The 22,380-nt window shown below is 38.4% G+C and overlaps 1 protein-coding gene across 2 annotated transcripts in view; it reads right to left on the reverse strand.

Moving 5' to 3' along the window:
• TMC8 (transmembrane channel like 8) overlaps positions 1-22,380 on the reverse strand; it is an 829,418-nt gene that overhangs the window by 498,986 nt on the left and 308,052 nt on the right. For both annotated transcript variants that reach the window (XM_044068180.1, XM_044068179.1), the window contains one exon: positions 8,540-8,688. In XM_044068180.1, the coding sequence (XP_043924115.1) occupies positions 8,540-8,688 (149 nt within the window). The remainder of the gene's footprint in view (positions 1-8,539; positions 8,689-22,380) is intronic.

Below are 22,380 nucleotides of genomic sequence, written 5' to 3' on the forward strand. Positions count from 1 at the left end.
GCATTTGTGTATGTGCTCGTACAGTGCATTGGCGTATGATTCGGCAGTCATGTAGTTATTTTCCATTGGCATGGGTGCCAAGAAGTTAGCCACCTCTGTTTTTAGGAACCCAAAGTCAGCTTTAGAGAAGTTTTTCAGGGTGGTCACCTTAGTGGGGGGTATAGGTGAGATGGAGATTTCCATGGTGATCAGTTTGTGGTCAGATTTAACCAGGGAGGACTTGATTACAGGTGTGGAGCAATGGTCGCCCATGTTACTGATAACCAGGTCAAGGATGTTGCTTCCTCTAGTGGGGGTCAGAATGAGCTGTTCCGGGGCATTGGAACTGATAAATTCCAAAAAGTATTGGGCCTGTACATTGGTACTTGAATAGTTTTCCCATTTAATGGAATGATAGTTGATGTCACCCACTATGAGAGTATTGGGTTGGACCTTGATAGATTCCAGGGTGCTTAGGAACTTGGAGTGAGACTCTAGGGATATATTTGGGGTTCTGTAGCAGGCTATGACTTGTATCACCATCTTACCCAGTGTTAATTGTACCTGAAGTATCTTGGATGCATTGTGCAAGGCTACAAGTCTAGAGGGTTTATATTAGAACATCAAACACCTATAATCTCGAATCGCACAACATCGAACACCTAACCTCGAATGCAAATAATCCCGAAAGCTCAGAATTTCAAAAATAGAAACCCCTGACATACATAGTTGGCCTTCAGAAAGCTACACTTTCTGACGTCAGTGAGAGATGCTGAATGATATGAATAACACCCCCTACGAACCACATCTTGACGTCAGTGAGTAATGTTTAATGATATGAATAATGCCCCCTATGAACCACTGTTAGCAGGATAAGAATAAACAACGTATTACTGTGCAAAAAGTCATACATATATTAGCAGATATTCCCATGACAGTGCATAGTAGAAATAGGACATCCTATAATTATGAAATATAAATGCAAGGCTTCCACGTCCGCACCCTGTGTGCAACACTTTGACTGAATAACAACATGGTTGCCGCTACCTACCAAACCGCTTCTGGAATCCTAGGGTCACTTTATGAATGTGTCATGTCTCAGAAGAGGTCAGGCATGTTAGAACTGGATGGCTATTTGTATAATGCATTGAAAACCATCAGAAAGAAAATGTACTGGTGCTGTAAAAGTATGTTTACACTTAAATATAGGGGTAGGGCTATAACAGAGACTGTGGTGGGTGGGGAACGTCTAGTGAAGTCTGTTGGTCACCTGCATGCTTCCAATGTGGCTGAAGTGGAGAAGTACCGGGCTTATCATAGCTTAAAGGAGAGTGCAAGATGCAGTACGGGCGCTCCAGCATTACTAGTGGATGATGTTGTCAGTAGTACGTCTGCAGAAACACTAATGTCATTGCTGTCCAGGAGGTCCTTGCTCCAGCAGATTAACAGGGTTAGGAAATGAAAGATGCGTACATATAAAGTTGTGGCTAGTAATCTTGGTGCGGTGGACACAACTACATATACTTTGAAACATGGCACCTTTATTCAAGAACGGAAGGCAGACATCCATACAAATACACATGTGTTAGTGTTTAGCACAGAAGGGAATCTGCGTGATCTGTGTAGTGCACAAATATGGTTCATGGATGGCATATTCCTAACCAAAGGTAGGCTATGTAGGCAATTATATACAATCCATGCCTTGGTAATGTTTGCAGATTCAACAAAATGTTTACCGCTAGTGTACTCACTCATGTCGAAAAAGTCGTATAAAGCATACAACTTCCTGTGGGAGTGTCTTCATGAGCTACTGTCTCCCATACAGTTACAGTATAAGGTACAGTACATACTTACAGACTTTGAGTTGGCTGGAATCATTAGGCATAACTTTACATCTGTGGTTAGCAAGGGATGCTTCTTTCATTTCACACAGGCAGTGTGGAGAAAGGTACAGTCCCTTGGCCTAGCTAGTGTGTATGGGAAGAATTCTGCTTTACAGTTGGATGTAAAATGTCTCATAGCCCTTGCTTCCCTAAGTGCAGATGATTTAGGTGAGGCATTTAGGTGTATCAGTGAGTTACTGGTGTACTTTGCAGAAGTGTATGTTTCAGGCCGTCCTAGAAACAACAGACTCGGACATCAGGTGTACACCGTTTCCAACCGATGTTTCCAATGGAATTCTGGAATGTGCATGACCTCAATGAACTGTCACTACCCAGAAACCAGAATTATGTGGAGGGATGGCACAGGCATCTTTGGTGCCTACTAGGAAGAAGCATTGCTGATATACCAGCTGTCATCAATGCCCTTGTTAGGGAGCAGAACAGGGTGAATGATATGCAGATATTAATGCGGTCAGGTTGCTGTACATCTCCGAAGAAATATAACAACAGGGAAAGGCGGCAGCGACTGGAGACTGTAATCCATAGCAGGTCAAAGTATACTGCTGTTGAGTTTGTGCATGCAATAGCTACCCTATTAACACTGTAGGGTGACGATTACAGTAGTACAGCATACCAACTCATGAAAATACATTGTTTATTGTACATAGTGTGTGCATAGTCTGGGAACTGTAGTGTGGGAATTGTTGTGTGCTACTATGCTGGTTTGGGATATTGTTGTGTGCTATTGTGCTGGTTTGTGATGTTACTATTTACTTTCCGTTGTGTGCTACTATGCCGGTGTTACTGTTACTATTTACTTTCCATTGTGAGCTACTATGCTGGTGTTACTGTTACTATTTACTTTCCATTGAGCACATGTTTGTAGGGTACTTGATCAGGTTGCAGGGTTGACAGTTAAAGAGGCGTGGTGTTTGGTTTGTTACTGTTGGGTTTCAGGTTGCATGGGTGAGCAGATGGCCAAGTGTTGCTGTTCGTACATTCTGCTTTCGAAATTCTGAGCTTGCGGGATTATTTGCGTTCAAGGTTAGGTATTCAACGTTGTGCAATTCGAGCTTATAGGTGTTCAATGTTCTGATATAAACCCAGTCTTGAGGTGTGCGTATCCTTTAAGAATAGGGAGACACCACCTCCTTTGGAGCTTCCGGCTGTATTCTGGGGCTGAAAGGAAGAGGGGACACAGCCCATTATGAACATTTGCCCATTGCATAGTCAAAGTATGTTTGTATATGGACAAAAATGCTGTGATTTTTTTTATTAATTTTGAATAATTCTGGATAGCTGTATTCAGAGGTGTAGACAGAGTGGGGTAAAGGGGCAGCCACTCCAAGTGCAGGGTGTCAGGCAGCATGATTGGCCAATGCAGATCATGTGGTACTGTAGTACTGGCATGCAGAAATGAGTGCTGATACTGCATTTTCAGTCAGGGCTGAAGTGCTTCAGTGTGCCATTTGTGGTAGAATGCAGTACCAGCATGCAGAATGAATGTCAATATTGCATTTGTGCTTATGGATGAAGCACTTTAGCACTCCTTTTGTCATATTTAGACTGTATTTTTTGTGTCCTTAACTCAGAGAGAGAGGACCTTTTTTCTTGTCATCTTAGATACGACTGAGCAACAGATCATGAAACTGCAAAGGGTGTAAAATAAGCTTGCTACAGCTCTGGCTGTGGCTATAAGTTTAAAGGAGGGGAATCAATGAACATTTGATTATGGACATTGTAAACATTAATACGTTTATATGTTCAGTAGTACCTATTGTAACAGAACTGTATGCAGTTTAGGATAGTTCAGGAAAATATGTTTCTGTATGCAAAGGGACATTAGAAGTCAGACCAAAAATCATTAGTAAAAAACAGTAAGACTGACAGAAGTATTTGGGTGTTAAGGCATGTCTAACTGTGGCTAATATTAAGAGGAGAAAGAACTATGTGATGCAATACAGAACATGTTGAATAAATGGACAGGTAGACTAAATGCGGTAGAATAACGGCTGTAAGGGTGATGGTGTTAGCATTAGTAATTTATATTTTAGGACTTGTACAGATCAAACAAATACGGCAATAAAATGCAGAAGATATGTCACAGACTTAAATGATGAGAAAAGAGGAGCAGGGGAGGGAAGAAAGTAATGAGGGTACAGAAGAGGGCAGAAGGACGGACTATGCCTAAAATATGCCTAAGTATAAGAGTTACGCAGTGGTGGTGATTGTCGAGAAAAAGTTGAGAGCTATGAAAAATAAGAAAAGATCAGATGGAAGATACACAAGAATAACAATAGGAGGGCTATGTTTACGGACATAGAAAAAAAAGCAACAGAGGCGGGAATGAGGAAAGTCACAAAAGATGAGGGAGACTGAGAGGACCACATGAGATTAAAATTAGAGATGACATGATTGATAGGCAGCAGCAAATATCCAAGAAGGTATTGTGAGGAGTGGGAAGAAAAAAGGCTGAGACAGACTGAACAGATAAAAGAGAGGAGGAACAGGGTGACAGCAGTATATGATCTTTAAGCAAGTGAAAGTGACTTTGGGATTAAAAGTAGGGAATGGTTAGCATACAGGGAAGCAATTAAAAGAACATATATGAAGAGAAAAGAGGAAATACAGATGGGAAAAGAAGGAGGGTTTTAGAGGAAACGGTGATGGGAAGGTACGAAAAAAGGTTGGATAAGGCAGATCTATGGGATATGGGAGAAGAAGATGAAGAATGTGATTTTAAAACAGTTAATTGGTAAGGTAAAATGGGGAACAGGTGAGTAACAGGAAGTGGACCAAAGTATGTCAAATGATGAAGAGGGTGAAGATATCAGGGTCAGTAAGAGCTCAGCATATGAGACTATTACATTGGTGGTGTAGGGTCCCCAAGAACATTGGAGGATGATGGTCACTTGGAAAGTTGAGAATGCCGGATATGTGAGGAAAAAGAAGTAGATAACTTTCATATGTGATAGGGATGCAAGCTTGTACAAAAAGAATGGCAGGCAATGAAGGCAATATATCCACTAAATAGGTAAAGGAAGGATGGTTGTTATGCTTATTTGGAATAGACAAAGGCCAGTGGGCTTGGAGAGGAGGTAAAAAGAGGCGCATGTTATTAATGTCACAATTATTGAAAAGATAAATTACTAAGCGTTAGAAAATGGGATATTAGTCACATCAGAATGGATAGTATAGGACAATGGATAAGGCAATGAGTAAGGGTAATAGGAGATGGATGAAAAAATGAATATGGAAGGGTAGATAGAAGAGAGAGATGGGGGCTGGAGGAAGAAGAAAGGTAAGAGGAGTGAGTATTATAATATGAGGGGAACTATTAATATGAGTCACAGAAGGTATGGATGAAACAAACGGAAAAGACAGTGACTAAACAATATACAAATTTGGGGTCTGTGAATAGGTTCATGGGTGTATACTAAGCTAATGACCACTGGGGCCTTTACAAGCCAAGCCATGTAACCCAAATGTATCCCACAAGTTACTGTGCTATAAAGTTTATTTTAAGGGGTGTATGTTAGTAAGGGCATGACCTAATGGCTGTCTCTTTCCATCAGAGATGCAGCTGACAGACCAGGGGTGAAGTTATATATATCCACTGGTCCAGGTTGTACTTAAATAGGGTTAGGAAAGTGCTCTGCTTCACAGGGATGGGAAGCCTATTCCAGAGAGTGCGGATTCTCTGAAATGCATGCCTGTCTCTCCAACATGTCCTATTTAAGTCACAAGCAAAATGTAATGTTTACATCTAGTAGTTCTGGTGCTGTTCATTTTGTGGATATGCAACAGGGACATCACAGCAAGACCCAAGAGTGTCTTGTCTGCCACGGTTAAATAGCTCTCAGTGATCTGTAGAACAGAGATAGGGCTTTCAGGGGCTCTGAATAGGGCATTGTGTTTACACCCTGTATTCTTTTTGTGATGAACCTTTGCGGACATTCCTGTTGTGGTCAGGTACCTACCAAAAGGGTTGTTAAACTCGATGATGGATCTGATGAGGATTTACTATACTGAAACAATGACTTCCCTGGATCTAGAAGCCATACTCTTACTTATTTATAAGTTGAGCAACATACAATGATTTTCTTACTGTCTTGGTCGACAGCCAGGTTACTACCTATATGTGTCCCTACATCCCTGACTACTGTACCTGCATTTAAGGACATTTTATCAATGAGGTTATTTCCCTGGATGACTGACTTCCCAAAGGGTACTAGTATGCATTTACTGGCATTGAGTTTTAAGCTATGGCTTTTGCCACCAGTCATTTGTTTGTGTTAGACCATCCTGTAAAGTGTTAGTATTTTTTTTTGGGGGGGGGGGGTCTTTCTGTGATTTCTCTTACCTTGCAATCATCAGCAAACTTGGTAAGCCAGAGGTCCTTGACATTGGCTTTGACTTTGGAAAAATAGATGCCAAAGAAGAGTGTACCCCACACAGAGATATGGGGAACTCCACTAGTGACATGCCTTTTTGTGGAGGTTGTCTCTCCAAACCTAATCCAGCTGGCTATCCAGTGAGTTATATAGAGTTGTATGCCTAATACTGTGAGTTTGTTTACAATGCCTACATGGGATATTATATCAAATGCTTTAGCTTGGTCAAGGTAGGCAGTATACACTGTTTTGCCCTCCTGCATTGCCTTGGGAAACTTCTAAAAGAAGTCTACCAGATTCCACATGCAAAACCTGCTTTTAATGAAAGCAAACTCAGTTGGGACCAGTGTCTGAAGGTCTCCTATGTCATTGTTAATCATTTCCATGGTAATTCTTTCCATGGCTTTGCATATAAGACTAGTCAGATTAACGGGTCTTTAATTCCTGGGATCCATTGATCTGCCCTTTTGCAGAAGGATGACCGTTATTGTCTTTCAGTTGAGTGGTACGAAGCCTATACAGATGCGATGGCTGAATAGGGACTCCAGTGGCCTTAACAGATCATATTTCAGGCTATTTAGGAAGCATACTGGAATATTACTGGGGCCCAGCAAAGCTGTATTCCTGGCCTTAGAGAGTGCCTTTAAGGCCTACTCCCTACTAGTAGTTGGAAGGGTTATGTTAGATGGTATTTGCTGGGGGTGGCTTGGAGCTGAGAGGAGGAAAAAGTTGAAACTGAATTTGTTAGTCAGGGATTTACTATCTCTCCCATTTCTATAAACATGGCTCCATTTACCAACAGTCCAGCACACTGTCATGTATTGCCTTTGAAATTTCAGATATAGTTAAAAAACGCCTTTTCGATGTTCTTGGCCTGAAATGCTATCTTTACCACAAAATTTGCTTTATTGTACTTAATTAGTCCTCTTTGCTGTCTATTTAGTTTGATGAGAAACTTTTTACCTTCTTTTGTGTTACACTTCCTAATTTTGGCTAAGATTTGTTTATTTCATTGTACAACTTGTTTAATTTTGGATTCCACCAGGGTGGTTTCCTTTTTGAGTTGGTATTGGGCTTAATTCTGGTAGGTGCAGCAGCCTCTATGCAGTGATTGGCATGGCTGTACAGAGCTTCTGTGAATCATTCTGTATCGACTGCTGTGTTATCTGATTTTGAAGAGGCTTAAAATGTTGACAGGTTATCACTTAATAAAAGGTAGTTTGCTTTGGAATAGTTTCTAACCGTTACAGTGTTTCCTGGAGTTACAGAATTGATTCTTATTTTGAAGCAGACTGCCTTATGGTTCACCCTTACCAGACAAAGCATGACACTGGTGAAGGTGCAGCTTTTTCCCATGATTTTGAGTTCCTTGTCCAGTACGTTTGTACCTCTATTAGGAGCATTCACTAAATGGTCCGGGGTTTTTGTGTTTACAAAGTCTAGGGATCTCTGAGCATGCAAATTTGGGGTCATACAGGATTCACAGTTTACAGATAGATAATTAAAGTCCCCCATAAGTATGGTATTTGGTTGAATGGTGAGTGTCTCCAATAGGTCTATGTATGAGCTATGGGTTTCATGGGACATAGAGGGCGACCTATATTTCGCTAAGATATAGTATGGGACTTTTCTATGTTAATCTGGATGTGGGGGAACTGTAATGCATCATCATGTTTAACCACACTAGAGGTATTCTCGTTAATGATGTAGACTGAGGCACCTACACCTTTAGTCCTGTCTGTGCAGTTGTCAATTTAAGGTGTGCAAGGCACTGAATTGTTGCACTGTTGGGCTACTCTCTGCAGAATTATATCATGCCTCAGTAACTGCACAGATGTCCGCAATCTCCAGGGTGAGGAGAGCTTGGAGGGAGTGGAGCTACTTGGTTAGAACACAAACATATATTGCACTATGGTTAAGCTGAAGTTTGTGTCGGTGTTAACATGTTGTGTTCAATAAAAATTATTTAGAGAAAAAAAAAGAAAACAGAAATACAGCATGATGTACAAATACATTATGAGGACGGGCACAAATTAATCACTGCATGGGTATTCTAAATTGCAATTAAATTAGCATGAGTGCTGTTTTATGTACTGACTGTGACATTGTCTTCATTGTTGCTGATGACTAAATATGAGAAAGTGACTGGCTTTTCTGACATGCTCAGTTGTTCTGGGTCACAACTTCACTTTGAGACTGAAAGATGGCTTTTGTTGTTAACAAACCTTGACACTTCCTTTATCATAGAAGAAAAATAGGCAGAAGGCATTTCCCAAAACATACCTTCTATATCAGAAATTGAAGTCTTCCAAAGCAGCACTGAAGAAAATATGTTTTGGCCTTCTTCACAAAACCGTCTCCATGATTTCTGATATGATATTTTCCATGACTTTAGGAATATTATTTTGGTGTCCTTGGATATTCTTGATTTCCTGTGTTAAAGGTAGATTTAAAATGTGTTAAGAGGACAATTAGCAGAACTGTATAATGAGTAAGCCACTGAGAAAAATCACTTTACTTAAAGGCTAATTTATTGAGATGTATGATCTCTTTAAATTATCTTACAAGTGATGAGGCTACAGAATCTCCAGCTGTTTAGCCTTTATTCGCTACAGAATACCTGTCAACCAGCTTAAGTTCATTAGAAACCAATCTATGTTCTGGCCACAGAATATTTGTCAGCCAGATAAAATCCACTGGAAACTAACTTATTTTCAAGTCCATTGCATATTAGCATTTTTGAATTTTATTTCATTTATTTGTGCAGCTCAGCACTCCTTTACAAGTCTATATCAATTTGTTAAAGGTTCACTTCCATGAACCTTTCTTCATCGACCCAAAACCCAAGTAGGGATCTGTGCCCCCCAAAAAAACTTCCCCTAACTATATATACCAACTCCGAGATTGCACTACAGTGGGGAAAAGGGCAAACCTGTGCTGTTTACCAACTTCTTCTTTTCCCTACTTAAGTCTTTCACAAGTGTGAACATTCATTGTTTGGTGGTTTTGGGTCGATGAAGAAAGGTTCGTGGAAGTGAATCTTCGACAAATTGATATAGACCCCTCCTTTACCTATGCATAGACATGTAGAAATTACACTGAGACAGAGTGACACACACACACACTCACACACACACACACACACACACACACACACACACACACACACACACACACACACTCACCAAAGTGGTTTCATTATGAAAAGTCAGGCAGGGCCGGCCTTAGCTGAAATGGTGCCCTAGACAAAGTAGTGCTTCAGTGCCCCTTAAACCCCACACACAGCCGCACCCACACCATACTCATGAAATACCCACAGGTAGGTCACTCCCCATGAAAGCCACTCAAGTTACTTCCATCAATTATTTTAATGCATGAAAATCAGTAAACTCTTTGTCATACTATAGGAAGAAAACATAACACATTTCTTTACTAGGAGGGATGGGCCTCCTTAAAATTGACTACATGTATAAATCTGCAATTGTGGGACTCCATACATATCTGCTGACCTCGCAAGACCCAAATATAGTGAAAATTTTGAAACATAAGGAGAATAAATCTAAGATAACTTCTCTGCTTAACCTAGCAGAAGCATATCGGCGTCAAGCAGGAATGGCAATCAAACCACAACTAGATAAAAATCAGGCAGCAAGTGAATGTGCCAAAAAACAAAAGAAAGAATATAAGGTGAAGGACCAGATGAGAAAGCAAAAAATGTGGAAAAATCATAAATATAGCTGCAAGTATAGAAAAGTTCTGGAAGACCCTCATGTTGATCAGGAACAAATGCAGGAATGGTTAAGAAGAGGTGAATTCAAACCAAGAGATGAAAGGTTAATACTGGTGGCCCAAGACTGTGGGCTATGTACACACTAGTTTACAAAGTCCATTGAACATGTGGGAGAAACAGATAAATGTAGGTTTTGTAAAACCAAATTGGAAACAGTCACACACCTTGTTGCTGGCTGAGACATACTAATGGCTGAAGGGCTGTATACAGAAAGGCATAATAATGTGGCAAGACTGTTGAACTTGGGATTGTGCAGACATTATGATACTGAAGTGCCAGAAAAACACTGGAAACACGAGCCACAAAGCATCATAGAAAATGATGAAGTCTACATCATATGGGATCGTCCCTTACCAACAGTTCAAAAGATAGATGCTAGAAAACCAGATATACTAGTCCAAGAAAAAAAGACAAAAATAGCATTGATCATTGAAATCACCACGCCCAGTGACTACAGTGTCCTGCATACAGAAAGACACAAAGTTATAAAATATCAGGATTTAGAAGCAGAAACGAGAGCAATGTGGAAGAAATATACCCACATAGTTTCAATAGCAGTAGGAGCAATGAGTCTTACAAAAACAGAGTCTACCGTCATATTTAGATATGCTACTAATACATGTAACGCTGTACGAACTACAGATGGAGTCATTACTGGGCACATTGAGGGTGCTGCAAAGAGCACTTTTGACTGACATCAAAGAGTGAAACAATACTAATTTCATGACCTTTAATTGTACTTTGACTTAGGAATGGGGTCCATTCCCGTCATGGTATTAGAAACCCAAAAGATTTGGAAAAATTAAAAAAGGGAGAAAAAAGATTAAAGCCAGAGCTCTCAACCAATCAGGGAGAAATTTCTACGGAATCATGGACACATCCTGGAATAATTAGGGACAACCAGGGGCACTTCAAAAATAGTACTATTTACTTGAGAAACTGACAGAATAAGAGAATTCCAGTTAATTTGCATTTTCTGAAATAACATAAATCTATAACTCTGTTTGTTGTCATTATTTATTAAAAGTAATTCACCTTCTTTTCTACACAAGTTACCAGTTTTAGGAGGGTTTAAGAGGGACAGAGCTAAAATTTGAGTCAAAATCAGAGTCAAAGGTAGACATCATAGAGGAGTTTACAATAATCACTTATCTAAGAAATGCGGCAGAACAGACACTGCAAGCCAAACAGAAACACTAAGCAAAATAAACAGTAATAAAACATAAAAAATAGGTACTACTAATGCACTTCGTTCCATCACCTACATTTTGACAAAAATCATGGTCAGAAAGCATGAAAAAAAGATGCAGTGACCAAACCCCATAAGCAAATACAAACAAACTGCACTTTCACAAATTCTTGCATGACTTTGCTACAATGTTATGGACTGTTATGTTTTATACAGGTGTTAATTCCTACATGCATTGCTCCTCACAGGTCACACCTTACTCATTGTTCAGCTACAGAACTTTTTATTTTCAGTTTGGGACACGAAAAAAAAATTAATGTAAAACAACACAATAAAATGTATAATATAACTTCAAACTAAACATATTAAGTCTGAATAAACTATCATCTAAATCAAAAAGATCCTCATGCTGTTTGGTACCTCTACTGTATTTTTTCCATGAGTAGGCAGAAATGACGTTTATTACAGAATGTAAACTGTTGGCATAAACCATGGCAATGGAGTTATTAAAAATAGACGAGGATCCATCTCAGGCAATGAAACTTGTGCTGTTGGCCGAAGGACAGATTATCAAACTGTGGCCCCTTTTCAATTATTTCCATTAGTTCAATGCACCAATTCTGATTATTGCATGATGATTGCTGAGCTGATAGTCTACCTGTAAAGTTGAGGAAGAATAAAACATCCTCTGTAAAATGTGGGAGTATGGCAGCCAAATTCTTAATTTTTACAGCACTGAACGACTGAAGTCCCGAGTATCAAAATAAATACCCCAGTGCTGAAATTATATTTTAAGTCATTAAAGTTTCTGGTTAGTACAATGTTCAGGCTGCCAGTCACAGATTTACAAAAGGCACAAAACAAAAAAAAGTTCAAACAGTCCACCTCAACTTTGTTAATGAAGAATGGCATGAGAGGAAGACGTGAACAGAATTTTATGTCAGCAGCTCAGACTGGAGGAGTCACATGGAACATCAGCCGAGCAAAAGCATCACTGATTGGATGCTATAATAATGCTCAGCCACTGACTTATCACGAATTACTGTAGATTCAGGGGGAGGGGACAGAAAAGCACAGCAGGGAACCAGGATCTGGACTGTACGTTTTCAAGGACAGACTACTGAATTGGGTGGTAGGTACAAAAGTCACAGTACAATTAGGAAGGACAGGGCACCAAGATGAACACAATTTTTATGTAGTGGAATGGGAAAAATAAATTAATTAAATAAGTAAATAAAAATTGTGCCCTTCATGATGCTGGCCTATATGGTGCCCTAGGCGGTCACCTAGTTTGCCTATGCCTAAGGCTGGCCATGAGGTCAGGTTGCAAGTTGGCAAGGAACCAAGTCTTCAAACACAAATGGCATAAAAAACAGCATGATTAAAAATTAACCTGTAAGCATCTTTGCTTGGGAGAAGGATCACTGCACCCTCCATGTAGGGGGCAAGTCCCTCACATACTTCAAATTAATGTAAACCAGCTCCAGAGTTGCATCAACATGAAGAATTCAAACATCAACCAAAGTTTTAAAAAATTAGTGCTCGAGTACACATAGAAACTGCACTAGCAGTGACTTCCCATAGAAAACAGTTTTATCAGCATTTTGTACACTGGCAAATTGAGGCTCAGGGACTTGAAGCTCGGGGAATTTGATCTTGAGGAAGTATATATATATATATATATATATATATATATATATATATATATATATTAATAGAAGTGTGCATAACACACATGCATATATGCATTGCACACATATACCAGCATGCGCACGTATACACACACATACACACACACACACACACACACACACACACACACACACACACACACACACACACACACACTTACGCAGACTCTCACACAGGCACACACACACACACATGCACATACACTGAGTACACTGTAACTGACCAGTTTTTTGCTCTCAAATGGACATACTAGCAAGAAATTTCTCACTTTGATGCCGGGAAAGAGAACACAGGAAACATAGAAAACAATATAATAATAACAATACGAAGCCTACTACAAATTACTCATGTTAAAAATATGACTCATACATTTCTAGACTGGATGCCATATGTGAGATACAGTTCAAGGCATTCCTTTAATAAGATTTTGGTTTGAAAAGCCTTCGTGATGTAGGTGATTTCTCTTTCACAGCAAGCGATACTTATCAGAAAGTATGGTAACCTGTGCATCCAGTATTACAACACTGATTTATTGATAACAACTCACCAGCAATTATTTTATTTACTTACTTATTTATTTTTTGAGAAAAAAACAATGCTTACAAGGTTATCTGTCAAGAATTCTTCCCAAAAATGTCACTCATATATTGTGTGCTGTTGTTATGTATTTGCATGTGAGGAGGGGGACTACTTTTTCTCACTCCCATATTTTAATATTCTTATCACAATGTCACAGTCCTGCTGACCCACATAAGGTAGCTCAGTTTAATGGCCTTGTAGTTCCAAGATTGCATTGCACCAAGCCCTTTCTCAACATTTGCATGCCATACCAATCCTTAAATGTGCAGCCAGACAAGGATGGTGACTGTTACAGCCCACCACCTACATCTCCAGGTGACTATTTGGTGCCCAATGAGGCTGCATGCAGCCCATGACCACATTCATTCCCACCCTTACTTCTGCAGCTCATCCTGCTCATTGGATGATGAGGCTGCATGAAACTTTCTGCCACATCCATTCCTCCCCTTATTTCCACAACATCCTGCTCAATGGGCAATGGGGATGCTGGAAACCTGGGTACACATAGCACAGTCCTTTAAGTTTATAACAGTATACTATGGTAACAAGATTCTAGGCTTACTGGCTTTCAAAGAACTTGCAAAAATTATAATGTGATATACATTTTTCTTGCCAATGAGTCAGTTGCATTCTTAAAAGATACTTAACTATCACTGCTTCGTATATGTAGGGGTAATCTGTTCCACAAATACAGGACAAGCTGTGTAATAAAATTAAGATGACACTTTGTTAGGTTCCTAGGCATAAACATGCTCATATGTTGTTTCTGTTTTCTCACACAGTGATGTAAATGTGTAATATTCGTTACAGCTCTCACTTCATTTTCATGAGTTGGAATTAAGTTTTCTCTAAACATTCTAGCACTAAACAGATTTAAAAACAATAGTCTGTTTATATAAGTCAAACTCAAGTGCTGTAGCAAGTCTATGGTATATCTTTTAACCTAACATTTTTTTGACTTGTAATACCAATCATAGAATTAGCACCCACAGAGTTTTATAGTGGTTAATGCAGGGAGCCAAACTTGACACCCACCACCAGACAACTTTTTCTCTGGTAGTTTTGTGCAGAAGATTAAAGCTATGCATTGCTAACAAGCATCATTCTGTACTCCTAATTTTGATTTTATCTCCATCTTCCCTCTGTGTGCTCTGAACAAGTCATTAAATCAGACACCAGTTGTAGGCCTCAAACCAGCTGGACAACCTAGTTAACAAAATATATTTGTAAAATATAAATAATTAAGAATCCAAAGAAGAGATCTAGTTCACAGTCAACTCACTGATAAACAGTTTGATCAGTGAAAAGGAGTTATATATTAACAAGGAGAAGAATTTTATGTTGGTCACTTATACCACATAGCATTTTGTTTACATTACCTCTAAAACTCATACTGCCTTGCCATAATAATCCCAAAGACTTTAAACACATTTAGTTTAGGTATACAGTCTTTTGTATAAAAGTGCAAATGTGATTAAGTAGATCTGGACTGCTGAACACAATACAAGCATATTTGAGCAAATTAAGTCTTGGCATTATTTGCCATGCCAAGTATCAAATATATTTAGGATGCACTGAAATTCAAGAACATCAGTAGTAGAAGATACTACATCATAGCTTGATAGCCTCAGCTAACATTGTCATGTAGATGTTTTCCATTTCTGATACATATGAAATAATATGTTATACAAAACTGACCGTAAAGCAAAGCCCTGTGTACTCCAGAAAAGACCTTTGTCCAGTCTGATAAACAGCCACTGATACAGACTCTTTCATTAGTAATTACTAGGCATGTGGTTTTGGATACCACTGAGAAGCTTAGACCAACTTCCAGTTGCCATGATACACTGCCAGGGTAAGTGACTTGTTCAGAATCAGGATACAGGAAGCAGCACATTAGAAGCTCATAATCTTAATTATCTGTGCTAACTAGTACTTCCCATTTATTATATGATCGATTATCATTATGAACAGACAGATGTTAATTTGTCTACAAGCATCTAAAATGGCATGATATGGGTTAGTATCAAAAATACCACAAAGGCCAGCACAATTAGTCAGTAATATCAATACATTTAATCAAAAATAGACAAAAAAGAAACAAAGAGGCCAGTTTCTGCTAACAAGCTTTCATGAGTGCTTATTGCGCCTATCTTTCCACCCACCATTTATGTAATCATTTGTCTATTTTAATTGGTTAATCACATTTGTTCATTCAAACCAGGTGCAAACAGCACACCTAACAATATAATCCATTTCCTCTCTTTTTTATTTAAATATCATGCCATCCAATTTTAACCCTGTCATTAGACATAATCCTATTTATAATGGTAAATCTAAACTGAGCTGAAAAATGTTGCTTAGTATGTTTGTACAATGCATTAGACATTCAAGCACATCTGACATCACTAAGATGTTCAGAAATGCGCAACTTCAAAGGTCGAGCAGTTTGAACAACATAAAATGCTTGGCAATTGCAATGAACCAAATAAATAACCCAATCTGAGGTACAGTTTCCATAAACACGTATATCAAAAACACGAGATGAATTCCTTGAGCTAAATTCCTTGGTTTTTGTTTACATATTTGCAGAAACTGCAGTGATTGCAAGGATGACAACCCCTTATTACTTCACTCCCTAATGTCAATTGTTGAACTACATTCCTATCCATAGGTGGTCGTTTGCAATGGTTTAACCATCCTCCTATAGTTTTTCCTTATCTATATGAAAACAGACAACTTGGGGGAACAATGTGTCTCAATGAATCCTCTGAGGTCAAAATGCCCCAATGTTTGTTAATAATATTAATCAATACGAAAATGTTGCTGCCGTAGTTGGTGACCAACCTTAACTGAGTTTTAGAAACTTCTTTTTTATTTTGATAGTTTAACAAACTTTGCCTATTTATATTCTGAACATATTTACTAGAATCCACACCTTGTTCAAATGTATATGCCCTATTCAAAAACCTGTTAATTCCTGATTCTGTATTGCAAATCCTTCATCTGTTGAACATATTTGTCGTATTCTCATAAATTGAGACTTCAGAATATTCTGAATTATATGCTTGGGATGACAGCTATCTGAATGCAACATTGAATTCACCTCAGGATGTTTCCTATGTGCTTGACTTAACAAAGCGCCATCTTGTTGGATATAAATTTCCACATCTAAAAATACTACATGTGTGCAACTATAACTCAGCGTAAACTGTAGTCCCCACTTATTATCATTAAGATATGTCACAAATTCATTCAAATATTCTACATCTGATTGCCACACCAACCAACAATTGTCATGGATTCTAAATATAAATTGTGCATAGGATAATAAATAGGTTGTACCTCCACATAACCCATGAATAAATCTGCGTATATGGGAGCAAATGATGCTCCCATCTCTGTTCCCCTTAACTGCAGAAAACATTCTTATTGGAAATAGAATACATTTTTGTTCAATACTTGTTCAGCCAAACACACCAGTAGTGTGTTAAATCCTGAACTTTATAAAGATGTCTTATCCAACCAATAGTTAATTGCCTCTAAACCTGCCTAGTGTGGAATATTGGTGTATAAGGACATTAAATCAAAAGTACACATGTACCAACCAAATTCCAACTGGGTATTTTGTATTATTTATTTATTTTATTTATTTATTTTATTTATTTTACATTTGTTAACCGGGAAATTCCGACTGGACCAGGTCCATTTTCAGCGGAGGCCCGGGGAGAAAAGCTCCAACATCAAGTTATACAAATACAGTACATCCAGCATAATACACAAAACAGGTTACATCATGTATGCAGAGCATAGTAATATAACAAGAATTAATAAAAACACTCCAGGTAAAAGATATAGAACATGGGTAAAAAGACAATGTCAGTCATACTTTGGTAAGAAAAGAAAATATATCAAGTAAGATTCTACAGTAAAAGTACCCTTTCAGATGACCAAGCCTACAGGGGATCAGAGCTCCAGCATGTGATCAGAGAGGAAATTGGGGAGCTAATAGTAGTATGGGTAGGGTTATGTGATACAAGGGCATAACCATGTACTAAGAAGGTGCGATTTGAGGGAGTTTTTGAATATGGATGTGGAGGGGGCAGTGGACACAGATAGGGGAAGAGAGTTCCAATTTCTGGCAACGGTGTGGGAGTAGAGCGCTTTCCCTGCATTATTGTTAGCCTTGGTGATGGAGAGGAGAGATTTTTCACTGGATCTTAGGTATCGGTTTGTAGTATAGATAGTAAGTAGGTTGGATAATGAGGGGGTTTTTTCAGGATATTTGAGAATATTGTAGGCTGTGCCCAGCTGGTGATAGTTAAGTAGCTGTGGTAGCTCAAGCCATTTTAGTTCTTTTAGTGCAGCACAGTGATGGGTTCTATAGGTTGAGTTAGTAGCAAACTTGGCTATTTTATTGTAGCATGATTCTAGTTTGTCTAGGTCACATTGTCTGATTTGGGTAAAGATTGGTGCTGCGTATAATAGAGTTGAGAGGAGGTGGCTTTGTGCAAGAGTGACTCTTGCTTTTTTGAGAGAAAGGACTTATGCCTGTATAGGGAGCCTAGTTTTTGTGTACTAGTTTTATGGTATGTGAGATGTGAACATCAAAGTGGAGATTATTGTCTATTTCAATGCCCAGAAGTTTGGTGTGGTTAGAAGGGAGATGGTGGTGCCGTCATTAGAGGTTATGGTAAAGGAGAGGGTTTTTTTATCTATTAGGGGTAAATAGTAGCAGTTTTGTCTTTTGGGATTTAGAATTAGTTGGATCCCAGATATCCATTTTTCTACTGAGATAAAGGTATCTTGAGTGAGTGTACGTAGGGTGGTGGGAGATGAGGCGGAGCAGATCAGAGTTGAATCATCTACATATTGTATGAGTGTGGCATGTTGTGTAGAGCATTTGAGGTTATTTGTGAAAATAGAGAACAACAGCGGGCCCAGTATAGAGCCCTGTGGGACACCTATGGTGGCTGGAAGTTGTGTAGACAGAGTTCCTTTCCACTGGACTGATTGTTGCCTGTCAGATAAGTAGCTTCTGAACCAGGCCATAGTAGAGGAGGTGAAGGATAATGATGTTAGTGAGTCTAGTAGAATGGAGTGGAGTGTTAAAACATTCTGCAGTATCCTTTATTCTAGATCTTACATATGGTAGAAGTGGTTTCAAATAATATAACAAATAGGCCAATAAAGGTTCCATAAGTGACCCACCACCCAAAACTATTGGTCTACCTGGGGGTTGTTTTTTTTGTTCTTATGGGTCTTTGGCAACATGTAAAGGTATTGTCTTGTAGGTTCCTTAACCATTAGATTCATCTTTGTGGCTTTGTTGATAAAGCCTTCTTCCCTTGCCAGTTCCAAAAAGTGGTCTATTTCCTTCCTAAATTCAGATGTTGGATCCAAAAACATCCTCTGGTAGGTCCCTTGATCCGATAACTGTCTATGGGCCTCAGCCTCATACATCTCCCAATCCCATACAACCACAGCATCTCATTTATCTGCTGGACTAACCACTATTTTCTTATTTTTTTCTTAAGGTTGTCCAAAGCCTGTTTTTGTAAAAAAGGCAAATTATGTGATAAAATCTTTAGAGAAGTATTGTAACTTAAATGTAGTTCCCTGAACACTAGTTGTTGGAAAACCATACCATTTTTGTTTAGTGGTGGTGAAGAGTTAGACACTTTAAATTGAAACCTACCAGATTCCTGTTCATTTTCCTTATGTTGATCTTGAAAAAATATTTTAAGGTTTAATAATCTACAAAAATTAATCACATCCTGTGCAAATATATCCTCTGAGACCAAATAACTAGGTACAAATCCAAGTCCTTTATTGAAAAATTGTGTATGATGCCTTCCCTTTAGGTGATCCAGGAGTGGATGGCGTAAACATCGGAGGTACCAGTTATACCCTAGAAAAATTGTTGCAACTCATGACCAAATAGCTAATGATCAAAATGTACTGAACATTTCTTCTCATGTTCTTAACTCTGATGAAACACTCATTTATCACATTAATGGATCAGCTACAGACTGGTTTGCCTCCTGTAATTACACATATAAAAATGTGTAATTATCACATTGTTAGATCATTTGACAGCCAGTACTACATGCATGCACACATAATTATCACATTGACAGGCTGAAAGAAAGTCAGTGTCATTTCTACAACTGCGCACAGAAACAAATATAATCATCTAATTAACAGATGAGCTGAAAGCTGGCACAATCCCTCCAGTTGTACCTTTAAGTATACATAATCATAAGCAAACACTCTGAATAGGAAGACAGAACAAGTTAGAAGAATAATCACTTTGGTATCTTTATTCACTCGAGAATCTATAAAGAAGGCCTGACTGACTAACTAATGACACAAAAGCACTTTATCTTCTAAGCTGTCCTGTGCTCCCATTCAGAGTGTATTAGTTTGCTGAGTTTTGATGTCTCCATACACTTCGTCAGGAAGTTAGAGTGTAGTACTATGACAACATGATTAGCACATTGACTGATCAGCTGAAGAATACTACAGCTATTACACATACAAACACACACAATTATCACATCAGTAGTTTATATGAAACTTAACAGTTCCTGCAGTTCCACAAACACATGCAGTTATAATACATTTATATCACCAGAAGTCAAACACACTTCCTGCAATTCCACATGCATTTGTATTCACTGTATCACATCAGCAGATTATCTGAAGACTGATGTAATGCATACATTTCATTAAAAGAAAATAAAGTGATTTGGTCTGAATACATAACTTGGGTTTGATTGCAAGAGTTCCTCTGTGAAGAGTGCTTATTAATACCTAAAATAATTTACCAGCAAATTATTGTAATATAGATCAGTTATAATATTGGTCTGTGATGAAAATTATGTGGTTCTCACTGACTATGCCACTCACATGATACATTGCTGTTTTGTGCAAAACATCATTCATTGTAAATAACATTTTGTGCCTTTTGGCTAAGGCAATTGCTGAAAAGACTATGTGGATTGATCCACTTAGTTTTCAAATTAATAAAAACAATTCATGCCTTGGGTTAAGCATTTGTTGTCGGAGCTTTTGCATATTAAACACTCTCACTTTTGCTTGTCTTTCCTTTCTCCTTATGACTCTATTCCCACCTATGATACAGATATTTTTGTAACTTATGACTGTTCAAAACCAGTGTTGCCTCTCTCCATGGTAGAATGGTAAGCATAATAACTGGTGCACAAAGAAAATGATCATTAACTCCTAGGAAAGGAGCACCAAGGCCTCTTAAGCCTCTGTAGAATGATTCTCCCTATCCTTCCTGGCCCAATAACATAAACAGACATGTCCCAGAGTAAGTACGCATGCACAGAGCACAGAACTCTCCCTTTCATCATTGCTTTTGACTGTAGTAAAGGTCACTGAATCTGTTGAAAGTTCCAGGATCATAATTGCAATCCCTAGATGAGCAAACACTTTAGTGTTAGTAGGGGGCGATATACTGAATCTGACATTATGGTAATTTAAAGTGTTCTGTTAGTCTTAGGTACAGCAATCTCAGAATTAGTAAATATACGTAGCAGGGATATGATGCAGTTGCCAAAACATTTTAAAGGTGTAACAGCAATTTTCAGATTTCGTCATTTTTGCTAGAGCTGCAGTTTAATTTTTGAAGTGTTGGAACTTGCACAACTGAGTCTCATTCTCCTAGCAAGGAACCACTAGGATCCAAGTTAATATCTGGCACAATTCTGGCATACCTCTGAGAATGTGAGAAGAAAAGACTTCTTTCCTTCCATGTTAGCTAGTTCTGTACCAGTTCAGAGGGAGTACTCAGACTGAAACTACTTGTCCATAAATGTTTAGGTTCATAGGTTCATAATTTCATTGGTTAGTACTAGATGGGTAATTTGAATAACCATATGTTTCCTAGAAATGTATCTCAAGAAGCATAATTACTAGGTTTATTTCTTTTTTGATAAGGAGTGAATAAGTGTAAATACATGTGATTATCAAAACTTAACTTGAAGGAGAGTAAGGTGTTACACAATTTAACATGAAACAGCTGGTGGAGAATCCATCTGGCAATGTATGTATGTATACCTCCATGACGTAGCATTTATATTATGATGTAAGCTGACAGATTTCCAGTCAGTATTCCTAACACTGTTTGTGAGGTGAAAAAAATGTATAAAGCTTGGTCATTCATAGTCTAAAGGGTAAGATAGAGATTCCCTCCTAAGAGTCATTCTTATTCTATCTGGATAGCTAAATGGACCTAGGTCTTTAATTCTCTTGGTTAGGAAACACTAGGGGCCTTTCGAGTCTGGATATGTGTTTGATAAGATACATTCCAGTTAGAGTCTTACATTTGATGATTTACCTAATAAGACAGGAATATAGTGTGGTTTAAGACCTCTTTGGATCTTGAGGATATATGTTTGATAATAAGTCTTCATTAGTGTAACTGATACTTGATGATTAAAAGGCAATTCATTATTGATAAAAATGTCTAAATCTTAAAAGACTGTATCAGCCTTAAATGAGATTTCATTTATGTCACAATCAGTGAGAAGGTGCCTTTTCCCAAATTCAAGTACAATACATTTTCTCTTTTGGATTAAGTCTAAGACCATGGTCAGAACATTAAGTAGTTACTCTGTCTAACCCTTCTTGGTAAATACAGGCACATGCACAGGACTCAGTAATGGCACCCAGTTTGCAGTGATTCACAGCCTTTGTCAACCATAATCCTTGGACATCCACATTATTTTACAGGTAATATTCGAGAAACTAATGAGATGATAATTTCCAAGGTCAATTTCAATAACTCCTTTATGTAAAAGCACCGCAGCTACACTTTTACTGAGATCAGGCACATAGCCTGTG

Source organism: Protopterus annectens, chromosome 4.part0 (genome assembly GCF_019279795.1).
Source record: "Protopterus annectens isolate FY-2018-M chromosome 4.part0, PAN1.0, whole genome shotgun sequence".
Taxonomy (NCBI): Eukaryota; Metazoa; Chordata; order Ceratodontiformes; family Protopteridae; genus Protopterus; species Protopterus annectens.